General features: G+C 46.0%; 3 protein-coding genes and 1 long non-coding RNA gene across 7 annotated transcripts; 1 reads left to right on the top strand and 3 right to left on the bottom strand.

Annotated features, from left to right (window-relative positions):
- Window positions 1–1280: 1280 nt before the first annotated feature.
- On the bottom strand, window positions 1281–15234 carry LOC107270467 (tyrosine-protein kinase Dnt). Of its 3 annotated transcripts, none has more exons than XM_025087805.1 (8): window positions 14425–15234; window positions 5070–5197; window positions 3441–3850; window positions 3193–3378; window positions 2723–2855; window positions 2345–2637; window positions 2106–2265; window positions 1281–2025 (listed from the first exon to the last, which is right to left on the bottom strand). In XM_025087805.1, exons 1-8 carry the CDS (start codon window positions 14522–14524, stop codon window positions 1777–1779), a joined length of 1659 nt encoding a protein of 552 aa, XP_024943573.1. In that variant the 5' UTR covers window positions 14525–15234; the 3' UTR covers window positions 1281–1776. The 3 variants fall into 3 exon arrangements, with proteins under 3 accessions (XP_024943573.1, XP_015600994.1, XP_024943574.1); XM_015745508.2 differs by having other exon boundaries at window positions 2723–2861; window positions 14425–15159; XM_025087806.1 differs by lacking the exon at window positions 5070–5197 and having other exon boundaries at window positions 2723–2861; window positions 14425–15158.
- A 5257-nt stretch (window positions 15235–20491) lies between these two features.
- Window positions 20492–22426, bottom strand: LOC107270470 (apolipoprotein D). Of its 2 annotated transcripts, XM_015745513.2 has the most exons (4): window positions 22269–22426; window positions 21623–21741; window positions 21231–21361; window positions 20492–21149 (listed from the first exon to the last, which is right to left on the bottom strand). In XM_015745513.2, exons 2-4 carry the CDS (start codon window positions 21731–21733, stop codon window positions 20825–20827), a joined length of 567 nt encoding a protein of 188 aa, XP_015600999.1. In that variant the 5' UTR covers window positions 21734–21741; window positions 22269–22426; the 3' UTR covers window positions 20492–20824. The 2 variants fall into 2 exon arrangements, with proteins under 2 accessions (XP_015600999.1, XP_015600998.1); XM_015745512.2 differs by lacking the exon at window positions 22269–22426 and having other exon boundaries at window positions 21623–21865.
- A 614-nt stretch (window positions 22427–23040) lies between these two features.
- Window positions 23041–24578, bottom strand: LOC107270469 (apolipoprotein D). Its single transcript, XM_015745511.2, has 4 exons — window positions 24418–24578; window positions 24193–24323; window positions 23870–24113; window positions 23041–23779 (listed from the first exon to the last, which is right to left on the bottom strand). The coding sequence occupies exons 1-4, from the start codon at window positions 24529–24531 to the stop codon at window positions 23327–23329; spliced, it is 942 nt and encodes a 313-aa protein (XP_015600997.1). The 5' UTR covers window positions 24532–24578; the 3' UTR covers window positions 23041–23326.
- A 147-nt stretch (window positions 24579–24725) lies between these two features.
- LOC112494767 lies at window positions 24726–26214 on the top strand. Its single transcript, XR_003060532.1, has 2 exons — window positions 24726–25860; window positions 25948–26214. It is a non-coding gene; the product is annotated as an uncharacterized LOC112494767 (long non-coding RNA).
- Window positions 26215–26373: the final 159 nt, after the last annotated feature.

The following is a 26373-nucleotide window of genomic DNA, read 5'->3' on the forward strand; positions in this document are numbered from 1 at the left end:
GAAGGGAGGGTTATCCCTTTTCGTACACTTCATTGAAATTCATTAAAAATCCCACGATTTTTTTTTTTTTTTGACGCACTATACTGCAATCGATTCACCCCTCGCTCACCCCGTTCCATTCAGACGAGCATTTGGATCCTACAGATTTTCCAAAAGATATTCGACTGCCGTACAGCTAACGAGCGTCCAACTTTTATTGCGAGATGAAGGAGCTCTTAATTTTCCTTTTATTCAGTTCGCGGCGGAACGGCTTGTTGTCTAAACGTGTAATTATTAATGACACCTGAGATATTACGTAACGCTCCTAAGTACAGGATATTACGTAAATACTTAATGGACAGTCGTCCGTACAGGGCTCCAGTCGAGCGTGACCGTCCCGATGGAAAGGAACGTGCCGAAAAAGTATTTCACGATATCGAAGAGTCTCGAGTACTTCACGAGGTGGTCTCTCACGAAAGCACGTTTCGCGCTATTGAACCCTCTACTGGGTGACTCACGTTGTAACGCGACTCGCGTGATTTTCACACGTTCGGAATAATTGCTTCCTGTTCCCAAGTAGATAAGCCAGCATTGCCCGCCATTTTTGACGGATAGGCACTGTATGTACATTTGTGTAAAGAGAGGACCGGTGTGGTTAATCTACCGTGAATAATCACCCTAGGGGAATGTTCATTCACCCGGTATGTTTTGTGTCTGATAGTCACTGCGAAAGACGAAATAGATCTTTCCGCCGTCACGTGGCGTTTAGAAAGAATTTTTCGCATAAAATATGGAAACGGACACACGTCGATTATTAATAGACGTTTCTGACAGGCTGTTTTATTATATTAATGCCGGGTAGCATATTTGCTTCAAAATAATCTCGACCCTCATTGAGAGATACCCTTGGGCCATTTTCATCTCGTGAATCGCGCGATATCCGATTCGTGAAGATGCGCGAGTCGTTTGTCATTTTAAACAAGACGTCAGACTGGAAACTCCCATTAATTTTGTGTCACAAGACCCTCCGGACACTCCACGAATTACAAGAGTCGTCTAGCAGGAGACAGACTTGCGCTTCTGATGAATGATTTCTGAGAAGAGTCAAATCCTTTTTTTTTTATGCGACACCTTATACTTGCTCGTGATGCATCCTTTTTTATGGCATTCTCACGGGAGACGGATCGTTGCTGGACCAGAATAGTCGGGTAACAGCTGAGAATGCATGGAGAAAGAATATCACGTACCCTCTGGCTCCAAAATAAAGGATTGAGACGTATCGGTAATGAAGTATACAATTATTATTGTTATGAGGTAATAAATTTATTTTATGTAATTTTGTACATGTGGATGCGACACAATATATCTTCTTCCTATATACAAATTCTTCTGTGTACCTGTATCGCACTTATAATATTTATATATATCTATATATAAGTATATACAAAAATACAAAAGTTGGCACATTGAAAAATTACCTGGCAAGCGAAATACGTATCACAACGTTTAAATCTCTCGATCCTAATTGAACTCTCGGATCGTGAAACTGGCAGTGAAGCCTGCTATATCATTTATTTTAATACGTCCATGTTCTTTTGATTCTTCCAAAGGAAGTTTACGTGCCCGTGTATATTCTCCATTGACCCGTAGACCAAGCGATTAACTGTTATCAGTCTAAATCTATTTACAAAGTAGGCAAAGGTAAGGAACGTGTCCGCGCAGCATCTCACGCGTCTTCTGTACACTTTGTATCTCGTCTCATCTTCGAATTCTTATATAAAGATTATCAGGATGCATTCAAACGTATCTCGTGAGTTGAGTATGAAACTCCTGTAGGCAGACTATAAGCTGACTGAAAGTCGGCCTCTCATCGGCGGACATAGCCCAGCAGTACGCCATAACGGCGAATAGTTCATCAGGACAGTTGATGGGCTGAGCCAATCTGTATCCATCCCTCAAGTAGGATGCCATTTCGAAAGGATCCACCTCGACGTAGGGTTGCTGCGCCAGGGTTGTCAGTTCCCATAATAAGACACCGAATGCCCACTGTAATGGCAAAGAAACGACAGCAACTGTTAGTCTAGGTAAATCTCGACAGATGAATATTCCATTGAACTGGTACTCACCACGTCGGATGCTGTAGTGAATGTTTTATTAACGATACTCTCGATGGCCAGCCATTTTATTGGTCGATTCTCGTTATCACCAAGGCAATGGTAGTCCTGTGGGAATAAGTCCCTGGCCAGAGCATTATCTGTTATCTGAACTCGAAGATCATCGTCCACTCTAAAGTATGATAACAGAGTCATAAAGTATTGCACGTGTTGATATACAAAGTTGGTCCATCTCAATACAAAACACTTACACGCAATTTCTGGCGGCAAGATCCCTGTGAACGAGTCGCTTCCGGTGAAGATACTGGACCCCTTTGGCAGCCTGAAGAGCCATCTCGACGACCTCCTGGGTAGTGAGTGCCCTCGGTGGTCTTTCGCTGCTCAACTTGCACCTCAGCAAGAACCTCTTCATGTTCCTGTAGCCGGTGTGGGGATAGAGGAGGAAGGGAGCACCCCTGTCCTCTATGGAGACACCGAGGACCGGAAGTAGAGCAGGATGGCTCAGGCCATAAAGAGCCAGACCTTCCCTGAGTAGAAGGGCGACCTGGAGGACGTCAAGAGGGGGATGATTAACAGATTGTTCCAGTGAAACCAGAATAATCAAGTGTTCAGATTGAGATATGACAAACCTGCGACTGGGATGCGTGTTCGGCTGCCGTTTTCACCAGGACGTCCGTTGACGACGTGGCACCCTCTTCGTGATAACTACCCCTGTATACCTTACCGAATGTACCCTCCATCTCGATGCTCAGTAGGCGCACCCTGCATCTAAAAATAAAGGAAACCCAGGCCGGTTCGATTAGCTCCTGTCAACTGCTAGTCAATAGTGAAATAGAAATTCCGTGTAGTGAACTGGTCGGGCATTAGTCATGGCGCCTCTTTAATTTTACACTGGGAACCAATTTAGATTTCGTACCTAAACGCACCGACTGCGCACTCTAACTCGAGTGTAGCCTGATTTATTTTGAGAACTTGCGCTACTGGTTACTTCAGGCAATCCCAGTCAAGAGAGAGAGAGCGAGAGAGAGAGAGAGAGAGTGGCGCAACAATTAATCTTAATTGAATGCAGTGGGACATCGGTACATGGAATCAGCCTGACCTCTGAACCGTGATTTCTTGGATCCTTTCGTGAAGTTCTCGACTGGGTCGATCATCCAGACGTCTGTAGCTGGACGTGGATGCTGCGGAAAGTGGTGGTGGCGTTTCCGGAGATAAGAATGTCTGCGCCGGACCAACGCCTGTACCACGTTCTACGCTGCAGGCTGAACTAAGTCCTCTGGATTCTCTGAAGATAATTGATAGTTCGATGAATTTAAATTTTTGAGATTTATTTATTTTTCAACTTACTGCAGAGGATCTCTGTGTCTTCTGGCTTTCTTATCGCGAACGTAGTAAGCTACCACGAGGACGCATATAGCTGCTATGAAGGCGCACGCACAACCGATCGCAGCGTAGAACACTTGGCCACCGGATGTCGAACCGGAGGCTGCAACCAGGACCTCCTCTGGTCCAGGATAGCCGCTCTTGTCCTTCAGACAGATCTTCTTGCGTCGGAAATCAACGCTGGTCGTGTTTCTACTCGACAAAGAAACATTTATGCGTAACGCCAGATCGACCTCAGCGTCGTAAGGCCCACAATGAAGCGCCAGGGCCCAAGTCTGAAGTCCGCCAACTGGTATTTCACCAGCTTGGGATATGTTCAAGGAGCTGCTCAATGCCGAAGGATTGCTGATGTCCACGGACATGGTGTAGGGCAGCTGGAACAAAATAATAAATTCTGATAAAAAACAATCCAACGTCTATTAAATATTTCAAGGCCTATTCAAATCTCGACCGTAAGATCATCAATCGCCTCGTAATGGCTTTGCATTCCTAGAAAATGATCTATCTTGGAACCAGACAATAATAGGCCACTGAGTGATGGCCAATTGGCGAACCGTACAACCGAAGGTTGCGTGCGTATTTGCAAGATTGGCCGATTGGCACAGTGAGCACAGTACCCACTGCCGAGTGAGAACCCTGTGGAGATAGCATGGGGTCCCTGTACTGGATCTTTACGATCTCGAAAGGGCCTCTGGGCCCCTTTCCTCGCTCGGGTGCTTCGACAAATACTTCCAACCACGAAATAAAAGCAACAACCACAACGTATCCAGGCTGCTCGAGCTGGACTCTGGTCCAAGCGTCCAGCTTCCATGAACTGGTCATTTTTACATAGGACGGAAACTAGCCGAGCGAATTTCAAAGAGTGAAGAAAAAAGAAAAGAAGAAGGAAGCAAGCTACAAGAATAAGAGAGACAGATAGAACTCTGATGGACGTTCGGTATCTCATTCAAAACCATTTGGGAGATTCAGTTTTGTCACCGGGTGACGGATGTCCCAGGACCGGCCGTCACTCTTCCTCGGGGCCCTATCAGCCGCCACGGACTCGAGAGGACCCAAAAGAAGAAGCGGTTGGACCACTTTGTCTTGGGCCCTTTTTTCTCGTGGCAGCGACGAGTCAATCCAACACCATGTAGCATTCTAAGCGTCTTCCTGGTAGTTTTCTTTATTTTTAAGTTCACTGGACCCCGTTCCAGGATGCTGGACACTTGCTCAGGAGTTTTGCGCCAACGTTAAGAAAATCCGGAAAAAAATAGCGTGGTCGACGATACGCCTCAACGGTTCAAATGAGTATTCGCCATAAGTCGTAACTACCACAAGGCGTAAGGATCTACGTGGAAAAGGAATAAGGCCCAGTCAGGAGTAAAGGCTTCATCCTCAGGAGCAGCGAAGCCTGAAGTGAACTCGTTACGAGTCACCCTTCGAGCGAAACGCGAACGGGTCACCCCTGACTCTCGTTACCGATTACTTTTCCGATCACTCCGTAAAATCCACTTCGCCATCTTTCGTTTATTTCTCGCAGCTTCGCTCTTGGCTTCAACTTCAACTTCCTTTATTCCATTGAACGTTCAGTTCCCTTCCACTTCTCAGACTCACCGGTCGACCTGCCAGGTTCTCCCAGGTGAAGTGGAGCTTGTGCACCTGCGCGGGTACCGGAACGACGAATTTAATCGCATACTGATTTATCACACCCTCTCGGACATAGAACAGCTCAGCCTCCAGACCTGCAACAAGAGAAGACAAATCTCCATAATCCTTTATTCCATCGACCATTATTTTCTAAGGTTATGACAACGTCACTGTGTTTATTCTAATAACAATAAATATCTGATCTACGAATCACGTGGCTGAAGCATCCCGAACTCAAAAGCTGTACAAATATTCCTCTTGGACTAGGTGCAACCTCATCCATCTCTCTGTGGGCACTTACTGCGCGTCCGCGTGTTCATCTGTCTCCAATATAGAGAAAATATTCGATTGATCTGGAAGAGCCGGAAGGTCTCTCCGTGAGCGGCTGCTATAACTTTGCCGGTTATTATGCGAAGGGTCGAGGCCTTGTTTGCCAAGATGGCAGGCCAATACCAGGAGGATACAGGTTTCGTGTCGGATATCACGCGACTCGAGCTAACCGTCACTTGGATGACTCAGACTGGGATTTCATCTGCTACAAGCTCATTCGTATATCGGGGTGTGTCCAACTTCCGGATAGATTTTCGGCCACCAGGGAATAGGGGGGTAGGAGAACTCTCATAAAAGTATCAAAAAGTGTCCCACGTATAGAAAAACAAAAGGCTGTCATGCACGCCTGTGCATTGAATATGGAAACTCCTTGAATCGAAGTGCTGGTAAAATTTGAAAAATGAATACTCTTCATTTCCGTCTGGACTAACTAACCAGTTTATACCTTTCGCGAATATCCAGATAAATCAAAATTAAATAAACTCGTTTGCAGGGCAAGGGATACTCGTGCGAAAGAGAAGTAAAAAAACTGGATGATTTAAGTCAATTTTAAATCGACCATCGCTACCACTCGTACCAACTTTCAGGGTATTCACGCCTGCAACGTAAAAAGTACAAAAACAAGTAAAACGAGGTACAGGATTTGATTTAGAGAGCAACGCAAAAATCTACTTTGGCAAACGTAGTCAGGGAATTCAAATAGTGACTCCCCGGGGTCTCGTGACTGCCTCGAATTGAATTAGGGAAATTGCAAACTCGAATTAGCGTTCTCCATTTCCCCCCTTGAACTCCCATCCTGCCCTGCCCGTCCGCCCCTGTCTACTTGGCTATTCAATTTGGCAACGATATCGCATACGTAGCACCACCACCCTCTCGCCAAAAGTATCGCGAAGTTTGCTAGTTAAATTCGTGCGCGAATAAAAAAAAATTTTAATGCACTAAATTAAACTTTTTTCTCACAGATCTGCATTCTTTTCTTTTTTTTGCAAGCCCCACAAGTAATAATATGCAAATCGAGTTAGCTCGGCAGCTATGGTAGTCCTTTGAAATCTCTATAATTCTTATATCCGCTCCCGCTTATAGGCTTAATTGAAGTGACTCTTCGCACGCAGGAAATTTCACTGCAACATTCCCATATTCCACTTTGTCGAATATTCGCCATTCGGCATCCGGAACGGAATCGAATGAATACACATGGCGTGAATCGAACCGAGACTTTGAATTCTTCTGATCCTGCCCTGCCTATTGTTAGTAAATGGCGGCTATTGTCTCTCTCGAAGAGTCTCGGCCGATTGCCTCTCTGCACTCCTCGATTATACGACGGCTGTTTCTTGGACGTATATACACGTATACATGTATAGCCAGCGATATCTTTTGTCTCGCTGCTTCTCTTGTTTCCTTAGCGCTCCACGTCAGCCGAGAGGATTCAGTGTGAAATTTCCGGAAAGTAGTCTAACATTAACAACGAGATACGTCCCAGTCCAAGAGTACAGACGCGCATTGTTTCCCGCCCTTTGTTCATTGTTCACTGAACTGATCTAGGTTACCTGGAAAGTGTGAGTGGTCCATAGTGAAATTTGCGTAACTGCAGCCATTCAATGTTGCCAACAACGAGCCCTCGGCTCGTCGGGAAATTGAAAGTACCTATAGAAGCTGTCCCGGAATACCTTGCATGAAGTTGGACGTTGTCTGTCGACATTTACACTACGGAGGATATCCTCTTCCTGATTTAGAGCAGCTGTCAATAGATTCCGACAGTGGAATAAATAAGCTTGGAAATAAGGGCTCCTTGGTACCACGTGTTTGGCAGGTGTTGCGGAGCGGGGGGGGGGCAGTCGTATAAGGACGTGACGGAAGAAGAGAAGGACAAGAGGAAAGAGGAAGGAAGGAGGAAAAGAGGGGGAGAATAGACTTTCAGGAGGCTAGAACGAAAACCCGCTGGCGCAAATGGATGAAGTAGCAAGGATGGCTCCAGGATGGCTCCAGCCCTGGGTAAGGTCCGCAGGATCAGCCGTGTATCAGATAGGATGGTTAACGAGGCACGAGTGTATTTTTCCATAGGAGGACAATGTGAAGTTAGCCACTGTGGACTCACGGTTCGCCGTGTCTCTCGGTCTATCCCCTTTTTTCCTTTTATATTTCCTTTTCTTTCCTTTCGGCCTTTACCGGTTTTCTGCATCAGATACCGTACCTACAGCCACGACCCTTGGGGCCCCGGTGCACGGTGCACGATCCCAGGGGCCTTTGGCCCTTTTCTTATACCTTGGCCAGGATGTACCCAGAGGCCTGTACGCGACTACCGGTTTACTCTTTAAAGGTATAAAAAGGATCCGAAGGCAGCAGAGTTTCAGCCAGCAGTTTTAGGCGCAGTGGCTGGTCTTGCTTCCGGAACCCCGAAGCAGACCTAAGCACTGGGTCAGAGTGGATCGTCGCTTGCGATCCTCAAGAACTCTTTCTAGTTTCAGCCTGGAGCCTGAGAGTCAGAGGTAAGGGTAGGGTACAGTTGCATTACGCGGATAGAAAATTGCGGAGCGACCGAGGCCGTCGAAGACTCTTTGATCTCCAGGTTCCCGAGGGCTCTGCGCCCTTTGAACGTGGGTGTCGACCCTCGTCTTCTGCTGCTGCCAGACACGATTTTCACGAGGCTCGCGAGAGCCTCCACTCGGGGAAATGGCATTCGCGCGACGCCACCCTTACGTCAGTGCACCTAGACCCACCCGACCAACACCTCAAACTTTTACTTCGCACTGTACTTGCTATACGTGGCTTCTCCGCCGACGCCCGTCTCTTTTAACCCATTTTCCAAAGATCTCTCTTTTTTCCCATTCACCCCTATCTCGCTGTACGTGCCAACTCGAATAAGCAGGATCAAAGATAAGGAGCGACGCCGAGGTCGACGACAATGCTGGCCCAGGCGGCCGTGCTCGACGTGGCGCGCGATTCTATTCATCCCCAGCACGCTTAAGCGCCTTTCTCTTGAATGGCTCAACCTGGATTCTCTTTCTCTTCCGGGACGCAACAAATAATCCGGCCTTTGAAAACTGATCAAACGCGACGCGTAATTGCTCCTCTAATTGCTCGACCGACACTTTCTGCTACGATCGACTGTCTGGACTCTGAGAGGGATGCGCCGGGACTCTGTTAAAGAGTTTTCAGAAAAAGGTGCCCTACGAACCGAAAGGCAGGTGCATCCGTCCCAAGGTACACGCGCTCCTTTCGCAAGGCGTGAAACAGCCGGCGAAATTTCGCAGGCCACCGTGTCCCCTCCTGTCAAAATAGTGCATTGAGAATGTCCAAGTACAAAAGGGGGTGGTTCTCGAGGAACGCCGAGGGAAAGAGAGAGAAAGGAGAGAAGGCATCGAATAAAGCCTTCGGAGCCTTGGGCCTTAGGACTTTGGGTCAGAAACCCAACACCTTGGAATACGAAACCCTCTGACGGAGAATGGATGCAGGACGCGTATAACGAGATCCCCGTGGCGCGAGGTTCTAAAGAAGCAAAAAGGAGGGAGGGAAAGAAGGAAGAAGAAAAAGAAAAACGACAACAGCGGGGAAGGACATATTGGATTTACACGTACGAACGCCCGCTTATAATACCTCTCTCCTTCAGCGTCATTTCATTTTATTTTTCTCCTACCCGATTCTCTTACTTCCTCCGGTACCCTTTGTACGTAAATCCCGTAGCCAGTTGCTCCGGGGACCCAATGGGGCCTCTGAATGGGACCCATGCCGCACATACCTCCTCATGGGCCGCGGATCGTCTCGATATCCCAAACCGTTTTTAAGTTATGGAAATTCAAAATTACACTCAGAGAATAACGACCTCGAGAGGTTATCCAAGGCGTATAAAAGGACGTCTTCCAGACGTCTTACCGGCCCGTGCACTATCAGAAGATATAACCAGGCAGTCCGTGGGTCCAGGGGTTGAGGAAGAGTGAGACTGGCGTCTCGTAGAACTACGTAGAACGTGCTGCTTAGCATATATCGAACGGGTCTTGTTTTCCCAACCAGGATGGGGTCTCCTGAATAACCCATAAGTCCTACAAGAGAAGTCCTGCCCTGAGCCCTGAGCTCTGCGTCCTGGCTGCACAAGGTGGCATTGGCTTCGATCCAGGAAGGCGTAACTTAGGCGACAGCCGGCTGTAATTCAGTCGCCGTTCGGTCCCTGTCGCCTTTCGTCGTTCTAGGCTTTCCGAAAGGGTCTTCCAGCGAAGTTGGGTCCTTGGTACTTGACTGAGCTGGCACCTAGGTCCCTGTTGTTTTACGGGAAGAGCCGTCCGCGTGGATTAGGGAAACGGGAGACGGGAGTCTCGCGCCACGAGACCCGCTAATCTCATCTTACAGAAAGTTCTACGACTCCTCGAGCGTCTAAGGGAAGACACTTTTTTCTTACACGAGTCTAAGAATTACCATCCAAGACAATTTTATTCCTGTGTCTTGGGTGACTCTTGTTCTCTTGTTTTTTTGTTCTTCCTCTTCCCTTTGTTTATTCCGCTTCCACGCGTATCCCGAACTCCACTGTCCGTTCTGAGATTCGTGTGTAGGTGGCAGTGGATGATCCTCGAGGAATCCGAGATACCGTATTTACGCTGCCGTAGGGGCACAGAATGAAACGGTAGTACTACAAATAAACAGGACATTTTTCGAAATTCCGGGATCGGCTGGCTGGAATAATATTATTCCGGTAGGACATAATAGTCGTGCGTCTGGTGTTATTCGCTGGTTTTGATTGGTCCGGCAAAATAGCATTTGGATTTTAGGGGTTCGTCGTATTGTCCTTGCGACAGATGCAAGCTTGATTGAGACGTCACGACATATGGCGCCTGCTGATTCCCAACGAGGACTCGGCAGCTTCAAATATTGGCTCAAGCTTCGTTTGCATTACTCGAATCGACATATGAGGATTAGTCCGACTAATATATTTTTTTTCAAAATTTCCTTTCGCTTCCCTCCCTCCATTGGCAACGTGACGCGTGAAAGTAGCCAAGATTTTCAAAGTCAGGGATAAACGTCAAAATCTCTAGAGCCACTGCCGTCTCTTCATCCCGAAGAATCCAGGAACCCTGAAAGTCGGTACACCCGGGTACGTAGTCTCTGTGGGACAGATCCAAATAAAAGGAAGTCCTGCCTCGGAGTCAAAGGGCGTAGGAATTAGATTGAAGAAAGGAAAAAAAACCTGACCTAGGCCCCGACGTGACAGTCTCTATGGCATCCAGCACCTTGTCTGTCCCAGAAATGGCCTCCAGATCTTTGGACAGATATATCTTACCCTTGGAGACCCCAGGGAGTTTAAGGGGATTGTCGCGTACCATTTATCACTTTAGCGAGCCGGGGTCTACCGGGGCTGCGCCAGGGAAAGAGATAGAGGATAGGGAATGATGGGAGAAGGGACGAGGGTGGAACGTAAAAAGGCAGACCAGGCGAGTTGCGAGCAAGCAACCCCCTGCTGTTCAGATCCCCAGACGAGATGCGAGAGAGACCCTCTCTTCGGAGTTTGAATTTTCAAACGACGCGTCTCCTGAAGTCGGATCCTGCCGATAAGACGGCGTCCGGAACCTTCCCCCGGGACAAGGTCAAAATTGTCAACCTTCCTGTCGATCAGCCCCACAGTGGCTATTACTTTTTGGAAAACGTTTCAACTCAAGTGGATGGGTCCTCCGTAGGGAGGAAGTGGGGTCGAGGGGGGGGGCAGGGGGGGACCGTCCAACCAAATCAGGTAGGTGGAACTATTTGTCAGGGATTGTTTGTCTGGAAAGCAGAAAGACCCTTCGAGAATATGAAACTGACCAGTCATCGCGCATAAGGGCTGCGTGTCTCTCCCGTCCCTGCCGAGTGTAGGAACGATTTGAAGGAACAAGGAAGCGTCGTGAGCGTCGCCAGGCGTCGGCGTCGTACTGCTGCTACTAGATGGAATATCAATTAGAGTAAATACACAGAGCACGCAAAGAGACTAGGTAGTTCCTGGAGGTGAAAAGACGGCGACTCATCTTGTACGAGGCTCTGAAGATGCTCGTTAAGATCCTGTCACTCAGAAGTACGCGTTCCCTCTGTATCCAATAGGGATGCTGTAGACTATGGGGAATGGACCGACAGATTAAAAGATATCCCGGAGATAAAACTACCAGAAATTGATGGATACGTCGAGCCTGCTTTTCCCGATGGGTTCGGAGATTTTGGACCAAATTTTGGATGTGGGATGATAACAATGAATCTTACGTTTATACAATGAAATAACATTTGAATAGCGTAAATTCGAATTTACGTAACCCGCATCGCTTTTGTACGGCGGCCATTTTTACCAGTGTTAATCCCATCGGGGGTTTCATTTATCCCCCCAGGTATCCATGCGGAGTCTTGGGAATAAAATAGAGCAAGGTCTGAGGGTTCTTCCAGCCTCCTGGGGAATTCTGAGTCAATTCCATTATAACGGGTCATTCCATTGATAGAACGTCCCTATCGGGTCGTCGAAAGGACTTCGTTTCTGGCTTCCCCCAAAAATTCAGTAACGACAATTTTCGTAAATGAAAATGTACTTTTGAAAGTTAGGAATTTTCTCAGAGATATTTTTATATTATTGGTACAGGGATGACATCGAGATGATTGTACGAGCATCTTCTGAAAGAGGAATAAGGTAGACAAAAAATACAAATAAAAATACAAACACGCCAAGAGAGAAAAGTTCCGGGGTTGCTTCAACGAGAAAATCCACGGGGGTCCAGTGCCGTCTCATGTAAATGTCGGACCCACACCTACGAGTCATCTACGCGTATCACGGCTGACACAGAAACACACACTCGCAAACATAACACGCGCATCTTAACGAGGAGTCGGAGATTGATGGAAGCAAAGGCGCAGCATCCATTCTTCCACCTTAGGAAATGTACCTCAACTCTCGAGAGCCATTCTCCATTTTTATTAATTATACTTTCCTTGAGCTCTTTCTTCGCACACACATAGGACACCGTACTAGGAACGTATGCAGCCTCATCTCTTTTACGCATCGCAGAGGATCACAGAGGCGAGTGGGAAGATGCTGTCAAAGATTCATTGTCAGCCATGATGGCTCTCACGTGTGATGGATGTGAAAGAAGAGGAACTGGGCATTGATCGATGAAGAGAATGTAAAGTTTGTTGCGAATAATAATTATTATTTTCCAGTAAAAACTTCGCCCGAGACAATATTGTTATTATTTGGGCATAAAGTATATTTTTGGGTACCGTTAAGCAGGCCCAACGTGTCCTACGCCATTGGCCCCATGCATAAACGTTTTCACGGGGTCCCGTCGGGCCCTTTGAGCTTCCCCACTTCTTCGTGCAGCAGCGAGATGGGCCTGTCAGGTCCTAACTAGGTAGGGTCGGGCCCCAAGCCCGACTCACACCGGCGAAACTCCTTGACTGAACCAACTACGATGGAACACACCGGTTTCCCCCTGTTTTAGTGTTTTGACACGGGCTTCTGACAGCTGATGCCTGTACGACTCGGTATGGTTTGACGGGTCCAAATTGGAAAGGATTTTAATTTCGATACTGACCCACCTCTTGACCATCGAATCCCAAGAGAACATGGCGAGGACTTGGATGAGTCCCCAAACAATTACACTATCCAGCTGTTCAATGGAAAGTTACACGCCTTCGAAGTATCCCTCGTGTTTTTCTTCCGTTAGTCGAGAAAGAATTAAAGCTTCGCCGAAAGATAGAATATCAAGAAGAAGAAAATGAAGACACCACTCGAACGCAGGGCAGGACGGATATAAGAAGGAAAAAAAAGATCGAGACACGAGAATTCCCGAGATATCTTATCTCGGAAGGCTGCGATACGACCCCAAGGTGCCGTAAGGCTCGTATAACCATAGTCCTTTCAGATAAGTCCCAAATTTTAGGGACCTGTCCCACATTCTCCCCATCCTTACTTCGCCATCAGAATACCCAACGATCGGAATTTCTTGTGTCGTATCGGGACAATTAGTAAGTCCCGTCAGGTGTGCACCTTCTGGATATTCAAAATGGTCGCCCATCTCTGACAAACTGACAGATAATGGCCAATGCAGCTCCTTAAGAGTTTGCACTAATTATTCTTCGAGAAGTATTTAACGAGTAAAGCAGGCCCCCATATGGCCAGCGTAGAATTCTCCGAGCCCGAATTGGTATCAGGCCCCGATCTGAAGGGTCCCTAGAAAGGGACTACACTCCCAGGCAGCAGGGGAAGCCAAAAAGGAAAGAGACTCGGTGGAGGAGAGGAAAAAATAGAATATTAAAAAAGTGACTGTCGATTATTCGGTGTCTAAACAAACTAGAACCACTGCGGCCGCGTCCTCGGGATCCGTACCTTAACAAGGACCTCGTTATAATATTTTATTGGATTCCTAATGCACCTACATCCATAAATGAATCCCATCCTCTATGGACCAATACACATATCTTTCGTACTGCACGTATATGTATGTATATGCACCAGCCTGAGCTGCTTTTACGTGCACGTGGCTTCACGACGGACGTTATACGACCTACGCCGGGAATAATGGATCGTAAAATTTTTAACCAACGCCACAACGGTCCTGACCTGCTCGGAATCCTTGAGAAGTCACCCTAAATTTACTTTTTCTTGAAATAGTATAAGCAAATCGACTGGGGAAGGACTCCCATATTCAATTCGTACAAGTTAGACTTCGATGCTGTAAATAAGTTTTGGCGCCAATTCGTAACTCCTGTGTATTTTGAAATTCGTTCATCCAACTTAAGCTGGCCTAGGGAATTCTTTTAGGTCAATTTTCCTTCAGCTCGAACAAGGGAAAATCACTCGTGCGAAATAATTCTCACGAGTCGATGAGTTCAATGAAAATTAGTCGCTCCTGTGGAAACTACATGGGGGAAATTAAAGCAGACACTTTCGTTTGATCCCGATTAAATTCCTATTCAAAGCACGATAAGTCTCTAAGAATTATAACCTCCGTTATATCTTCTCTTATCATGTATATAAGAAAAATTGATTTCTTACCCATCAACTTGCGAACTTCAGCCTGGCTGAGGAAGAGGTTGAAATATCCGGCACCTGGCCTCACTGCCAGCAGAAACCACAGGAATAACTTGAACAGCATCCTGTCCACGTGTCTGCGTTTATTCACCGTCTGCTTTTCTCTCTCATAGAAATCAACAATTCGCCAATCGTTCGATAGCTCAGCTCATTTTCTCAGTAGGACACACTTCGTTTTCATTAAAGCCTCTCGTGTCGTCTATGAATAAGTTTTATTAAATTCACGTGTGATGTAAACACGCCAATTGAAAACACTTCAATTTTTCTCTCTCTCTCTCTCTCGTGACCTAATCTCGATTCGCTATTTCAGTCAGTGCATTAAGTGAGTCAAGAGAGATACAAAAACAGTTGAGAAAATAAAAACGCTGTTTGACAGATCCAACCACGATTCACAGAGATTTTTCAGGATTTAACCGCCAAACACCAGCCTCGATCAGGTTCAGTGATATCACAATGTTCATCGATTCACTTTTTCCGCAAGGCAAATCGTGTCTTTGTTAACAAAAAGCACGATACGTTTTGTTGCGCGTTAAATAAACCGGGAGCGTGTGCCGCGTCGAAGCGTTCTTGCCTCGTGAAAGCTATAACCAGTTGTGTCCGTCCGCCATGGGTCGACGAGGGTCGACGCAGGCCTCCGCTCGAAAGCCAGCCGAGTAGTTCCGACTTTACCCGAAGTCCACCCACGAGAAGTGCATTCGAACGAACTTCGTAAAAGTTCCGCCAGGTATAGTGCCTTCGCTCTAACTATCGACAAAGTCAGCCACGCTTGCTGTGCCGAGAAACGAATTGTGAGTTATCTAAGACTGTATTCCTTTTGAAATAAATAATTAAACATTCAAATCATATATGATATCATTAAAATTATATAGATCGACTCGATTTTACCCTTCTTTCTCATTTTCGACCTACCAAACTTGCTACAGAATTCGAAAGTTCCAATGCTTCCCGCACGAGCGTAGCCTTTCACTCTTGACTCACGGTTAGGACTAAAAATGTGTGATAGCACGTTACGCCACTGTGACAATAAAATGAGATTTTCTTGCTAACAATACTAGAGTAACAGAGCGTATACTCGGTTCGTATCCTCCAAGTTTCTATCCTTTTCCATTAGGTCATTGTATCCCAAGCCACCGGTACCCAAGCCCTACCAAAGTTACTCCCTTGACTTAGGAATCCATCTAGAATCGGTAGGGCAGAAGAGGACAGAGAGTCTCTCAACACTTGTCGCAGCATTGCCCGTGGCAAATGAGCGTATCCGATTGGTAGAAAAAAATCTCGAGAGCCGAATGAGATTCCGATTTGGCTGGCTGATACAAAAATAAAAGTAGAGGTAAAATGAGAGGAAAAAAATAATTGAGCTATCGGATTGCTCGGCATTATAAAATTCGACTTGACAAACTCGCCTAGCATGTGTCGCTTTCCCATATGAGTTACCATACTGGTATTACGTCCTATATAAAATTTCGCTATACTCCATACGAGTAACATATGTTACTCAAGGTCCATCCTTAATAATTCTCAGTATATGTATATTCTTAAGTATATAAATTTATAGCAATATCCATTTTAAGCGGAACGCCCACGTTGCTTGTTTTTCACGTAAGGCACTCGATTACCGAACACCCTTATTACCCGTCAGCAAAATAAGCCCATATCTTCGGTACGAAACTCGTCTTGGAAATTTGCAGCTAATTGAAAATCACTCCAAGGCCAAAAAGAGTACAAGATTACTCTGGTATCTCGAGAAGCCACGATCAGAATCTTGACCCATAACCTCAAATGTGTACTTCGACGTTGAAATGGACTTTGACTGCCAGAGGGAACTGAAAAATATTCTACTGCATCACGTATTGGCATTACAGGGTTCGCTAAGAATTTCCTTCAGAACCAAGATGGCGGACCAACCAAAGCAAGCTCAGCTATCGCGAAGGGAATAGAACGGAGATAGAACGTGCGCAGGACACAGGACACGACAGACCAGGGAGACTAGAGTTAATCTAGAGCAAATAGGAGTCGGCTCGCTTAAATCAAGAGCGAGTCAAGAAGTAAGAACGGGCCTCTTTGTCGGGCCTAATCTGAACAAACAGTCGTATATCTCGTGCACAGAGCCGTGACTCCAGATCACAGACACACTCGATGCTGGATGCACGTTTATTCAGAGACATCGGTGCATCCGCGAAGATGCACCCTGGTGCTCCGGTATGGGAGGCTAAGGTAAACGGTAGTGTTTGAGTATGACTGTACTTACAGTTAGGCCCGCCGGTACAGCCAGTAGCCGTCAGTTGATCTGTGGACAAACGGCGGCGTAGGAGGACGTTAATATTTGCCCGTAAAACACGCAGCTCGACTATCCCGACGGGAGTGGGTGGGCAAGTAGGGAATTGGGGGGGTCGACGGGAGGGAGTCTTTGCCTGATTGCGGCAGCTTCTAATTAACGCTTTCGCTTCCGCGAGCGAAAAGCCGGAACCTTCAAAAGAAACGGGCGGCCCGAAAATGGATTAAATTTGCTCAAAGTCTTTTACGGCCCAAGGGGTGTCCGGGGGGGTAGGCGAGGGGGGGTCTGTTTTACCACGCATTCCGAACCCTGTGAGCCTTAGAAAGCTTATCGACGCGCACTGAAGTCTTACAGGAAGTGGACTGGCTCTCATTAGTCCCAGGAATAAAGAGGGTTCCTTATACGGGGAGTCTCGAAAGCTTCCCGAGTATCCCCCCGAGTATTACGCCCCTGACGGTACATACGCGGGTAGGAAATCTCGTATTTTCATATACACTCCCTTCTAGCCGGAATCCGAGAAATTCGCTGAAACGGAAAATCCAAAAGGTTATGGGTTTGGGATCTTGTTGTGGCCGTTTGAACCCGGCTGACCCCATAGGACTGCGGCTGTACCGATGAAAGCGAAATGCTGGATGCTGGCTGGATGGATCGCAGGGGGCGTCGGGGGGGGAGGGGAGGTCTTGAAAAAAGAAGATAGATAAAAGAGCTGGCTGCACGTTGGGCTAACAAGACTCAAGACGGGGCTATTATCATAATTGTGGGCTGCAGCCAGCGGCTGTGCCCACAAACCAGAATGCCTCGTCTCATCATCTACCTTCGCGTCTTTTTACTCGAAAACTTTATTCCCTTACGTCCTTCCTCTCGACTGGGAGCTCTGCCACGTAGAAGCCTCTTCTTGGATCTTCTAATGGAAAATGCCTATACGCTTTCTATCCCTATCTCTCTCTCTCCCTGTATCCCGAACTAAGCGAGAGTAGCTGGTCCACCTGGATCTCTTGACTCGGTCGGTAATAAAGACGAAGTCAAAGAAAGGGATAAAAGTTGGAACGCGGGGAAGAAGACGAAGAGGAAGAAGACAAGCTCGTACTTTGGCACGGAATTACACGAGCTCATCCCACCTATACGTACCACCCTACAGATCATGTAACAAATCGGGCAGCCAAGACCACCCGGAATCTCATCGACGTTTTCTCTGGCACGTAATCTCCTTTATCGCCTGACTCAAATTTCGCGAGCCCTCCCTGCCGTCCTGGACCATCCAGCATCCTCGGTAGTTCCAACCGTCTCACTCCTGGCTGTATTACCAAACTCCTAACCTGTCTGCACGTAGGTAGAAATCATCCGTGTTTTGACAGATGTGAAACTACCCAAATGAATCGCTCGTTTTGGGTCGTAATGGGTCTCGACGTGGCGATCGGGGACCATAACGAGACCCATTGAGCTCCCGTCGCCGGTGCCAGTGGCGGCCATATTGTTCCCAGTAGCCACTGGTAGCAACTTCAGGGCACTGCCTTCATCCAAAATTGAGCCTGGCCCAATCGACCCGAGGTACCATTGGTAAAGAGTATCCAGCCGAATATCCGTTTCTTTGTGGGCACCGGGTATAGGAAGAGGCCTGGAATCATTGAAATAAAACATGCCCGTTAAGGCTGATAAAAAGCTCGAGTGGTCGAGTGTCTCGCAATCGCGGCGCCTAAATGATATTTCAAATCCACCGATGAGAAGTGCGCGTAAAGGGTTACCCACACCGAAGGAGTGTACGCGGTGTCGAAAGACCGGACCTAATCGTAATAAGGCCCAACGATAAATTACCATTTACGACACTGGCAGTAAAAAAACGTATAAAAGTAGCCTAAATAGTGCCGCTTCACACGCGACACTCGACGCGACCAGAACTTTAATTAGACGAGAGTCCCAATCTTGTCAGACGCGTCCGCACCTAACTTCAGGTTGTTCTTCCTTTTTTTATAAAATTCATCTTCTTCCCATTTATTCCGGGGCTCCCTCTAAGCTCTAACCATGCACGTACACCGAGGTACCGGCTACGCGTATGGGCGAATCGGACGGCCATGCACGATTTGTTCTCTTTCCTCGAGAGATCTTATGGGCGTGTATGTTTGTTTAGCTCTGGGCTACCCTGTTATTAGGAAGGCTGCGCGCGCCCTTCGGGCCCGAACTCTTCGCGTAAGAAAGGAAAGATACCGGTAGAGAGCCAAGGTGGGCCCCGGTCTCCAGCAACCTGGCCAGAACGGAGTCTGGGCCTTGTTTGAGTCCGGGCCGTGAACCGTGAGCCGTAAAACGTGCGGGACGCCAGGAGGGGCTGCGAGAGGATATTTTGGTACAACGCATCGCACCGCGGCCCTTTATTCCTGGCTGAACTCGGCAGATCTTGATTAAGATCCTTAGACGATTTATTAGCTGCGAGTAAACGAGCTGCGAGTCTTTGGTCGATGCGGATGGTCGTTTCGCGTAATGCCTGCGAAAAGATTATTTATTTTGTTAAGCGCCGGACACGTGTGACGTTTCTTTAATTTTCTTTCGAAATAATCGTGCCGGTGTGCACGGCACTTTATGGTTGTACGGTATACTCTTTATTATGGGACTCTGAGTATTTGTCTGGTGAAAGGGCCCGTTCTGGGCCGCAACGTAACTACCGTAAAACGAGAAGGCGGTTTTCAGCATTGCGTTGTTTGCTTATATGACGTGGCTGTCGCTATCGAATATTTATGAGTGTTCTACCGGGTACGGACCCATTCCCCAAAGGGGTCCTATTCCCGCTGCCAGTTCCTCTTGGTCCAGGCACAATGCCACCCTGATGATGGACCTATAGGATGCCCCGTAGTTTGCGTCGTGCTCAATGGGCTGTCTGTTTGCAGTGAGGCCGAGCGACACGGGAGTTCACACGTGAGCGATCCTTTGGCTACTTTTGTTTGTTTAATTTACTGGTATTGTCGCTCGACTTCTATTTTTTTTTCTTTTTTTCATGGCGGACGTCCTCGATATTGCTTTCATACGATTCGCCGCCCCTATTTATTCTCTTGCGGTCGCGTGCGTCGGATGCATTTTTAACGTGGGAGTCTGATACGCGTTTCCATCCGTCTCCGGCTGAGCCGTCTCCATGGGGACACGAGTGTGTTTAATTTGGACTTTCCAATTAATCCGGCGACTGCCACCCCAGTCGTTCCTCTTCGCGTTGCTCTGTTTTCATTGCCGGGATTCGCTACTTGGCTTTCGCACGCTCGTCTTGCTTCTCTCTCTTTTACTCTACATCATTTTCTACTCGTTTTATTACCCATGGGAACGTGAGTCCCTCGTTCTTCAGTTATATTGCACGGGGTTAGGTTTATGGTGGTCAACTTCATAGAATGAGGGTGATTCTTGGTTTTATCCTATAAGAAGTTGACTTCTTGCTTCAGGATTGAAACTATTATTTTATTTAATGTTTTATATAATGTCCGCATATCGTGGAAAGAATGACGATACGAACGAGCGATCGATGCGGGTTGAGTCTCATTGTCGGTATAACAATCAGTTTAGATGGCGCGAGTGTCGCCATCTGGCGGAGAACGAGCGAACTACTGTGATAGCAAGAGCAGTCAGTACCTTCCTATGATAATGGTAGATTTCTATGGTGAATTGGTAACGATCGAGATAAACTGTTTTTTCCGTTTGGATTGAATGAAAAAGTTGTAGATATCAGAATTTGATCTACACAAAATATTTATTGGATAAATAAATACCAGACGAACGAAAAAGTCGCAGACATCAGGATTTTATCTATACAAAATATTTATTGAATAAATAAATACAAGGCACGTTGAAGGGAGTCGATAAATACTTAATATCTAATTTCTACCGTGTAAATTGTCACGAGCGTGACGATTAATGGCATATCTCGAGTCTTAGTTACAAATTCTACCAGTCCGCTGTATACTTACAATTAAATTTCATCAATAAAAAAGAAAAAAATGAACAGCTACCAAATACGATGGAATATTTTGGTTACCTGAGATCATTATCATGCACGTAATGATTTTACCAGTAAGGCTAATCTTAGTAACAAACAGGTCACACGGAATTATTATCCGATTAATACGTAGCCGGACAATTCTTTTGATCGGTGCGAATGAAGTAAGCTCTGCTGATATTATTCCGATCAATGACTTGATAAGCTTTTTCAAGAACGGCAACGGGAGGCCTTGGCTCTCTCGTCAAAATCCAGGCGTTTCTTATACTGAATACACCAAAGTTCGTGCAGCTCCAAACAACGGCATAGCTTTTGTAATCGGTATCAAGGATCCAATATGGAGCGTCGACCGGAAGTGGAAGCGACGGGAAGGTCACTGTCAATTTTGGATCATCAGATCTGCCAATCAGTCTGGCAATACCTTCGATACTGGATGCGACGCCAGTTCTATAAATTTTGAAAAAATTTTTTTTTATAATATAAATTATTATTTATCAAAATAAAGTAAATTTTCTTTCCGTTACTCACAGCGCTGAAATCTGCTTGTTCATGATTTGCACAGATCCATTCTCACTCAGATTATAATTGGCAGTGACACACTTGCCGCCAAATTCAAAAAGTGCAAAGTACCTTTCGGCCTCGTACCATTTGCCCACATACTGAAAGAAAAAGTTTAGAGTTCAGTCTTGAGTAACTGTTGTCCATTCCTCTTCTTCTACGTTCTCCTCTCCTCTCTTGTCTTCACTTTTCTCTAACGGTACTCGCCTCTGTCCGTTCACCGTTCAAGTAATTTCATATCGCTGACAAATTCAGGACAACTTTCTAAATGCACCTTGCACCCGATAGTGCATACCGTTTTGCAGAAATATTTCGAATATGCATTTTCACTGTGCAATTCCCGTTAAATGACTCGTACTTACTTTTTCAACTTCGAAGTTCATCATGATTTCCATATTGGGACACACGCCCAAAAACGGCACCTGTGCCAATGCACTTCCGGCCACGAACAGTACCAACGATATCCACAGCATCTTGATTTCTGAAATCCAATGATTCTTATCGGTACTGATAAAAATCAGCTGAATATATAGAAAATTCCGACAAGCACCGAGACCTTCTAGAATCTTTCTCGGCGACTGGTACTTCGTGACTGAGACTTTTTGAAAATCATCTCGCTAAATTATAGTTTGCATAAGAAACAAGGAAGTGATAGTTTGAAGGACAACGAGAGGTAAACAGGATTTCAAAGTAATTATTTGCTAAGTAAAAAACGCGATAAATCATTGAAAAAAAAAAAGAAATTACGATCTTCAATATGTCAAAAATGAGTATTTTGATTTTTGTATCTTAAGTGCACTCGGGGGATTTATTTAACGATCAAGATATTAAATCATTACGACCGATAAGTTGATGACCTTTTGGCAACAGGATTTCTGAGTCAGTCGAGCCGAGTGAAAATAATTTTCGTAAAATTCTCCAGCGTCATAGTCAAAATTATTTCTCCCATCCAGCGAATAAATAACTTTGGACCTGCTAAGGCAGCTAAGTGACTAGTTTCGTACGTACCTCTTGAACTCGAGCGTAGTAGCTGATCAGCCGAATGACACTGACGGAATGACAGTTGTTGACAGGCCTGGCTTCCTTTTCTATTCTCAGTCTCCACTGGTCAGCAGCTACTGGATGACTGTTCCCCACGATGTCTTTGATGTCTTTGGCGAGACCACGAGGCTCAATTATTCCTTCGAAAGAGTTCTGTCAGTTAGTGGGTCAGTAACGGGACGAGTACGGTTCAAGGAACCCGGGGCATGCCTTGAATTTGCAGTTGGCCAATCAGGACTCTTCCTTGGAATTGCATTGCCAATCTGAATGGGACTTTGCGACTTTCGAAAAAATCTAAAATCTATGTGTCGAAACATACGTCACTGTAGTTCCTACTTTTTTCCTCATTTCGGATCACAATCGCTTCTTATCTTTTTCCTTCGTTCTTAAATTTTTTTTTTTTTTTTTTGAGAATTTACTTACATCTTTCTTTTTCACCTGGTCATGTCGAACGCATCCGCGATTATGGAGGACAGTGGCCTTTGTGTTTTGTCATGAATTATTCCGTAGTCTGCTTTAGTTTTTTATTTGGCTATCGCAGAAGCCATTGTTACACCCAACAATTGGACGTTCCACAACTTAAGGATTCTGGACTGGTCACGTTTGTAGAATATAATGGGACCGGGTCCAATTGCCTCTGTTGGTAGGTGGTATGTAATTCCTTGAAATTCTGTCTAGTTTGTTTTCTTGTGGATTACTAAGGATTCGATAGGTGACACGTATAAAGAGCACAACGGTATTTTAATGGGTTCATTTTATGTAACAATTTATTCAATTTTTTTTTTTTCGTTTGTACATTTTTCATTGGCTCGTTCGAGCTTCTTGCCAAGTTGGTACGAGAATCCAGAGTGGACAACTTGAAAATAAACAAATTTGGCACTCGATTGGGCGAGACTGGCCTTGCCCCGTTTTTCGGGGCAAGTACCGCTACGAGCCTCAGACTTGGAAATGTTCATCGTTCGACATGTGAATGCGTCTTGTGTCTAACGTTTATCCTACCGAGCATCCATATTTAAATATACGTTTCAAGATTCGCTTTTCTCAGCTTCCATGGCTGCCTCGGGTTCCGGTTCCACTTTGGCTGAGTCTGCAATTTTCTCAACGTTTTCTTCGGCTACCTGATCAGCGACCTTGAGGATGACTTCCGGTACGGGTTCTGCCTTGATCTCCTCCTCCTTCACTGGGGCTGTTTCTTCCTCGACTGCCGCCTCTACTTCCGGTTCCGATTTGACTGCCTCAGCCTTTTCCATCTCTTCGGCCTTTCGCGTTTGGAGAATAATTTCCGGAGCATCAGGAGTAATTGCTGACCTTAGGTTGACCTGTTTGGCAGCTTCCTCTTTCTCGGGTTCTTCCGATTCTGGCTTCTCGGCTGGTTCAGCTGCCTCCGACGGTTTTGAGTTCAAATAAGCACAGTCAGCCTGATCGGTCTTCACGAAGAAGGTTTTCGAAATCTTGTATTTGTCAAGGACCCCGTAAGCCTGAAACAGCAAGAAAATTTTGTCATATATTATTCTCAGTGACCTGGACCAAGCTGCGAAGTCTTCTATGAACTTTAATGGTGGACCTACCTTCTGGAGAACGGTACCAGGTGCCGAACGTTCCCTGGTCATGAGCCATGCGTTTTGAGTATGAACAGGCCCAATTCCGGAACAGCCCCAAAGTACGGCGTAGGAATCGTAGTCCGTCTCAAGTACCGAGTACTGGGTTTCCGGTGTCAGTGGGACCGTGGTGTACTTCACGTGAAGTTTGCCTTCCTCAGCCTTCGAGGCAGCTGGTTTTATTTCGCCCTCGAGGATTCGCTTGATTCCGGTGCTATAGCAAATTTTCATTTATTAACCAACCGATCGGAACCGATCAGAAATCGAAAAGAACTATCGGTTCAGTTACTTACAATCTGTTTGTCACTTCGTTGCTGACTCTAAGCTTCCCATCGGGCCCCTTGGTATAATTGGTGGTAACACAGCGAGCGACAACTTCGGACAATTGAAAATATCTTTCAGCCTCGTACCAGACACCCAAAAACTGCAAGATTTCACAAAAGTGTCAATGGAGTAATATTTTAATTTTTGACCATTTTTTTTCTATAAAACTTTTTTTATATCCCGAGTAAACTTACTCTGTTCATGTCGAAATTCGCCATCGGCACGTAATCCGGGCACCATCCCAGGCTCGGGATCTGGGCCCCTACGAGTCCCAGAGCCGATACTACGAAAATGATCTTGCCCAGCATTCTTAACGATCTGGCTGGGAGATTACCGATCCTTGGGCCTTATATACATTAGCCGCGGAGGGCAGGAGCGTTGACCGGCCAACTCCGATCCCCACCTCACGTGTGGGACTCTTCGCGTTACGGTATAATTCTGCGGGGACTCACGATGCTCACCGGTCGCCAAGTCTACAGGTCGTTTCATCATTCATCCGCAACATCCCGATAATTACCTTCCTCGTTGTACCGCTACATGCATATTTAAACAAGTCCCAAAAATTCTCTAAACAGACCCAAAATTCTTCGATTCCCCGAATCTTCCCCGTTTCTCGAAATTTCTCAACCGCCTGTAAAAAAAAACCTTTCGACAGTCCAGCAGAGCTTTGTGTTCCTCGAGCATAGAATCGCTCAAAGTGCCGCTCGACTATTCGGCACTCGCGAAAGCCTCGCAAATTGATCACTCGGCAGTTTGGCACGCGTTCGCTAACGAATCATCAAAGAACTCGTGACCAAACGGCCCATCAAGATCTTCATGAAAAAACACAGCTGGACCGTCGAAAAGTTCGGAGGATTCGTCGCGCGGTGACTTTGACGCTAATTAAAAAGTAAAATGTCCCTCGTGAAATTTGCATGGGAATTCGCGCTCGAGTTAAGGAGAAAAGGAGAGGGAGGAGAGAAAGAAGAAGAAAAAATCTTAAAAGGAACCCCACCCATACAGACTGGCATTAAGAAAATAAAGAACCAGCTCCCTTCTTAGACTCCGTGCTCGACGCTCTTCCCGACTCCTGCACGTACGTAGAGTCGCGTAGCACTTAAAAGGCACTGGAGGAGCACGAAGCTGGTAAAAAGCCTGAACGACGCTGGCCTCCCGATGGCTATTGAACTCTTGTGCAACCTGCATAAAAAGCTACGTGTCAGTGAGTGAACCCGGCATTTCCATTGCCGGTTAACCATTGGTCCACGCTGGTACACCGGGTTCAAGTTCACCTCGGACTTCGTCTCGAAGATCCTTTACTGTAAAATTACGAGAATCTTCAGAATTTACTCGAGTCAACGTGCATGTATATCTATGGACGTTTCACGTTTCTATGACTCTGCCTGCAGTCGTGTACGCGACTTGTCCGCACTGCAGCGACATTGACCGCTCGATTACGCGGAAACCAGCCTGACGCTTGACACTTGCATAGAAATACACTGAGTGGCTACCCGGTAGAATGGGGTATTTTGAAAAAAGGGAAAAAATGAAAAATTCTCCAAGCAAACGTTAAACTGTACATATGAAGTTATTTCGATGAACTTCTAATGTCCTAACGATCGTTCTCAGTCCCTTGACATTCTAACGTTGCTCAATAGGTATACCTTAAGGCCGACCCACAGGTACCCGTAAGTACCACTGTAAGGTAAATGACTCTTGATAACGGGTTTTATGTATTTTTTTAGTTTTTTCCTTCTGCCTCGACTGGACGCTAATAAAACTTTCGCACCGTTAGAAACCAGACAACGTGGTAACAAGGATGTATCGAATGTCGTTGATTACGAACGGTATTAATTAAATAAATTAATTGTAACTAATAATAATAATAATGGCAATGAAAATTCAAGGTTTACTACTCTCGTCGGAAATTTATTTCATCACAGGTATTCCTCTTTCGCCGATCTGTCACTTCGTGCGACTGTCAATTATTTTTGAAAAAAAAAAAAAAAAAATTTATTTTCTCCGTTTCGGATTTTTGAGGAATAATTCAATAGGGCGAAAAAACAGGAGGTGAAAATTGATCTTGGACAAATTTTACTGTCGATCGATTTCTTTCCGTCATCCTTTGCTTCGATGACGTCAGATTTGACAGCCCCGAAGACGAAGACCGT

This window comes from Cephus cinctus, unplaced genomic scaffold, assembly GCF_000341935.2.
Source record: "Cephus cinctus unplaced genomic scaffold, Ccin1 Ccin1_scaffold0774, whole genome shotgun sequence".
Taxonomy (NCBI): Eukaryota; Metazoa; Arthropoda; class Insecta; order Hymenoptera; family Cephidae; genus Cephus; species Cephus cinctus.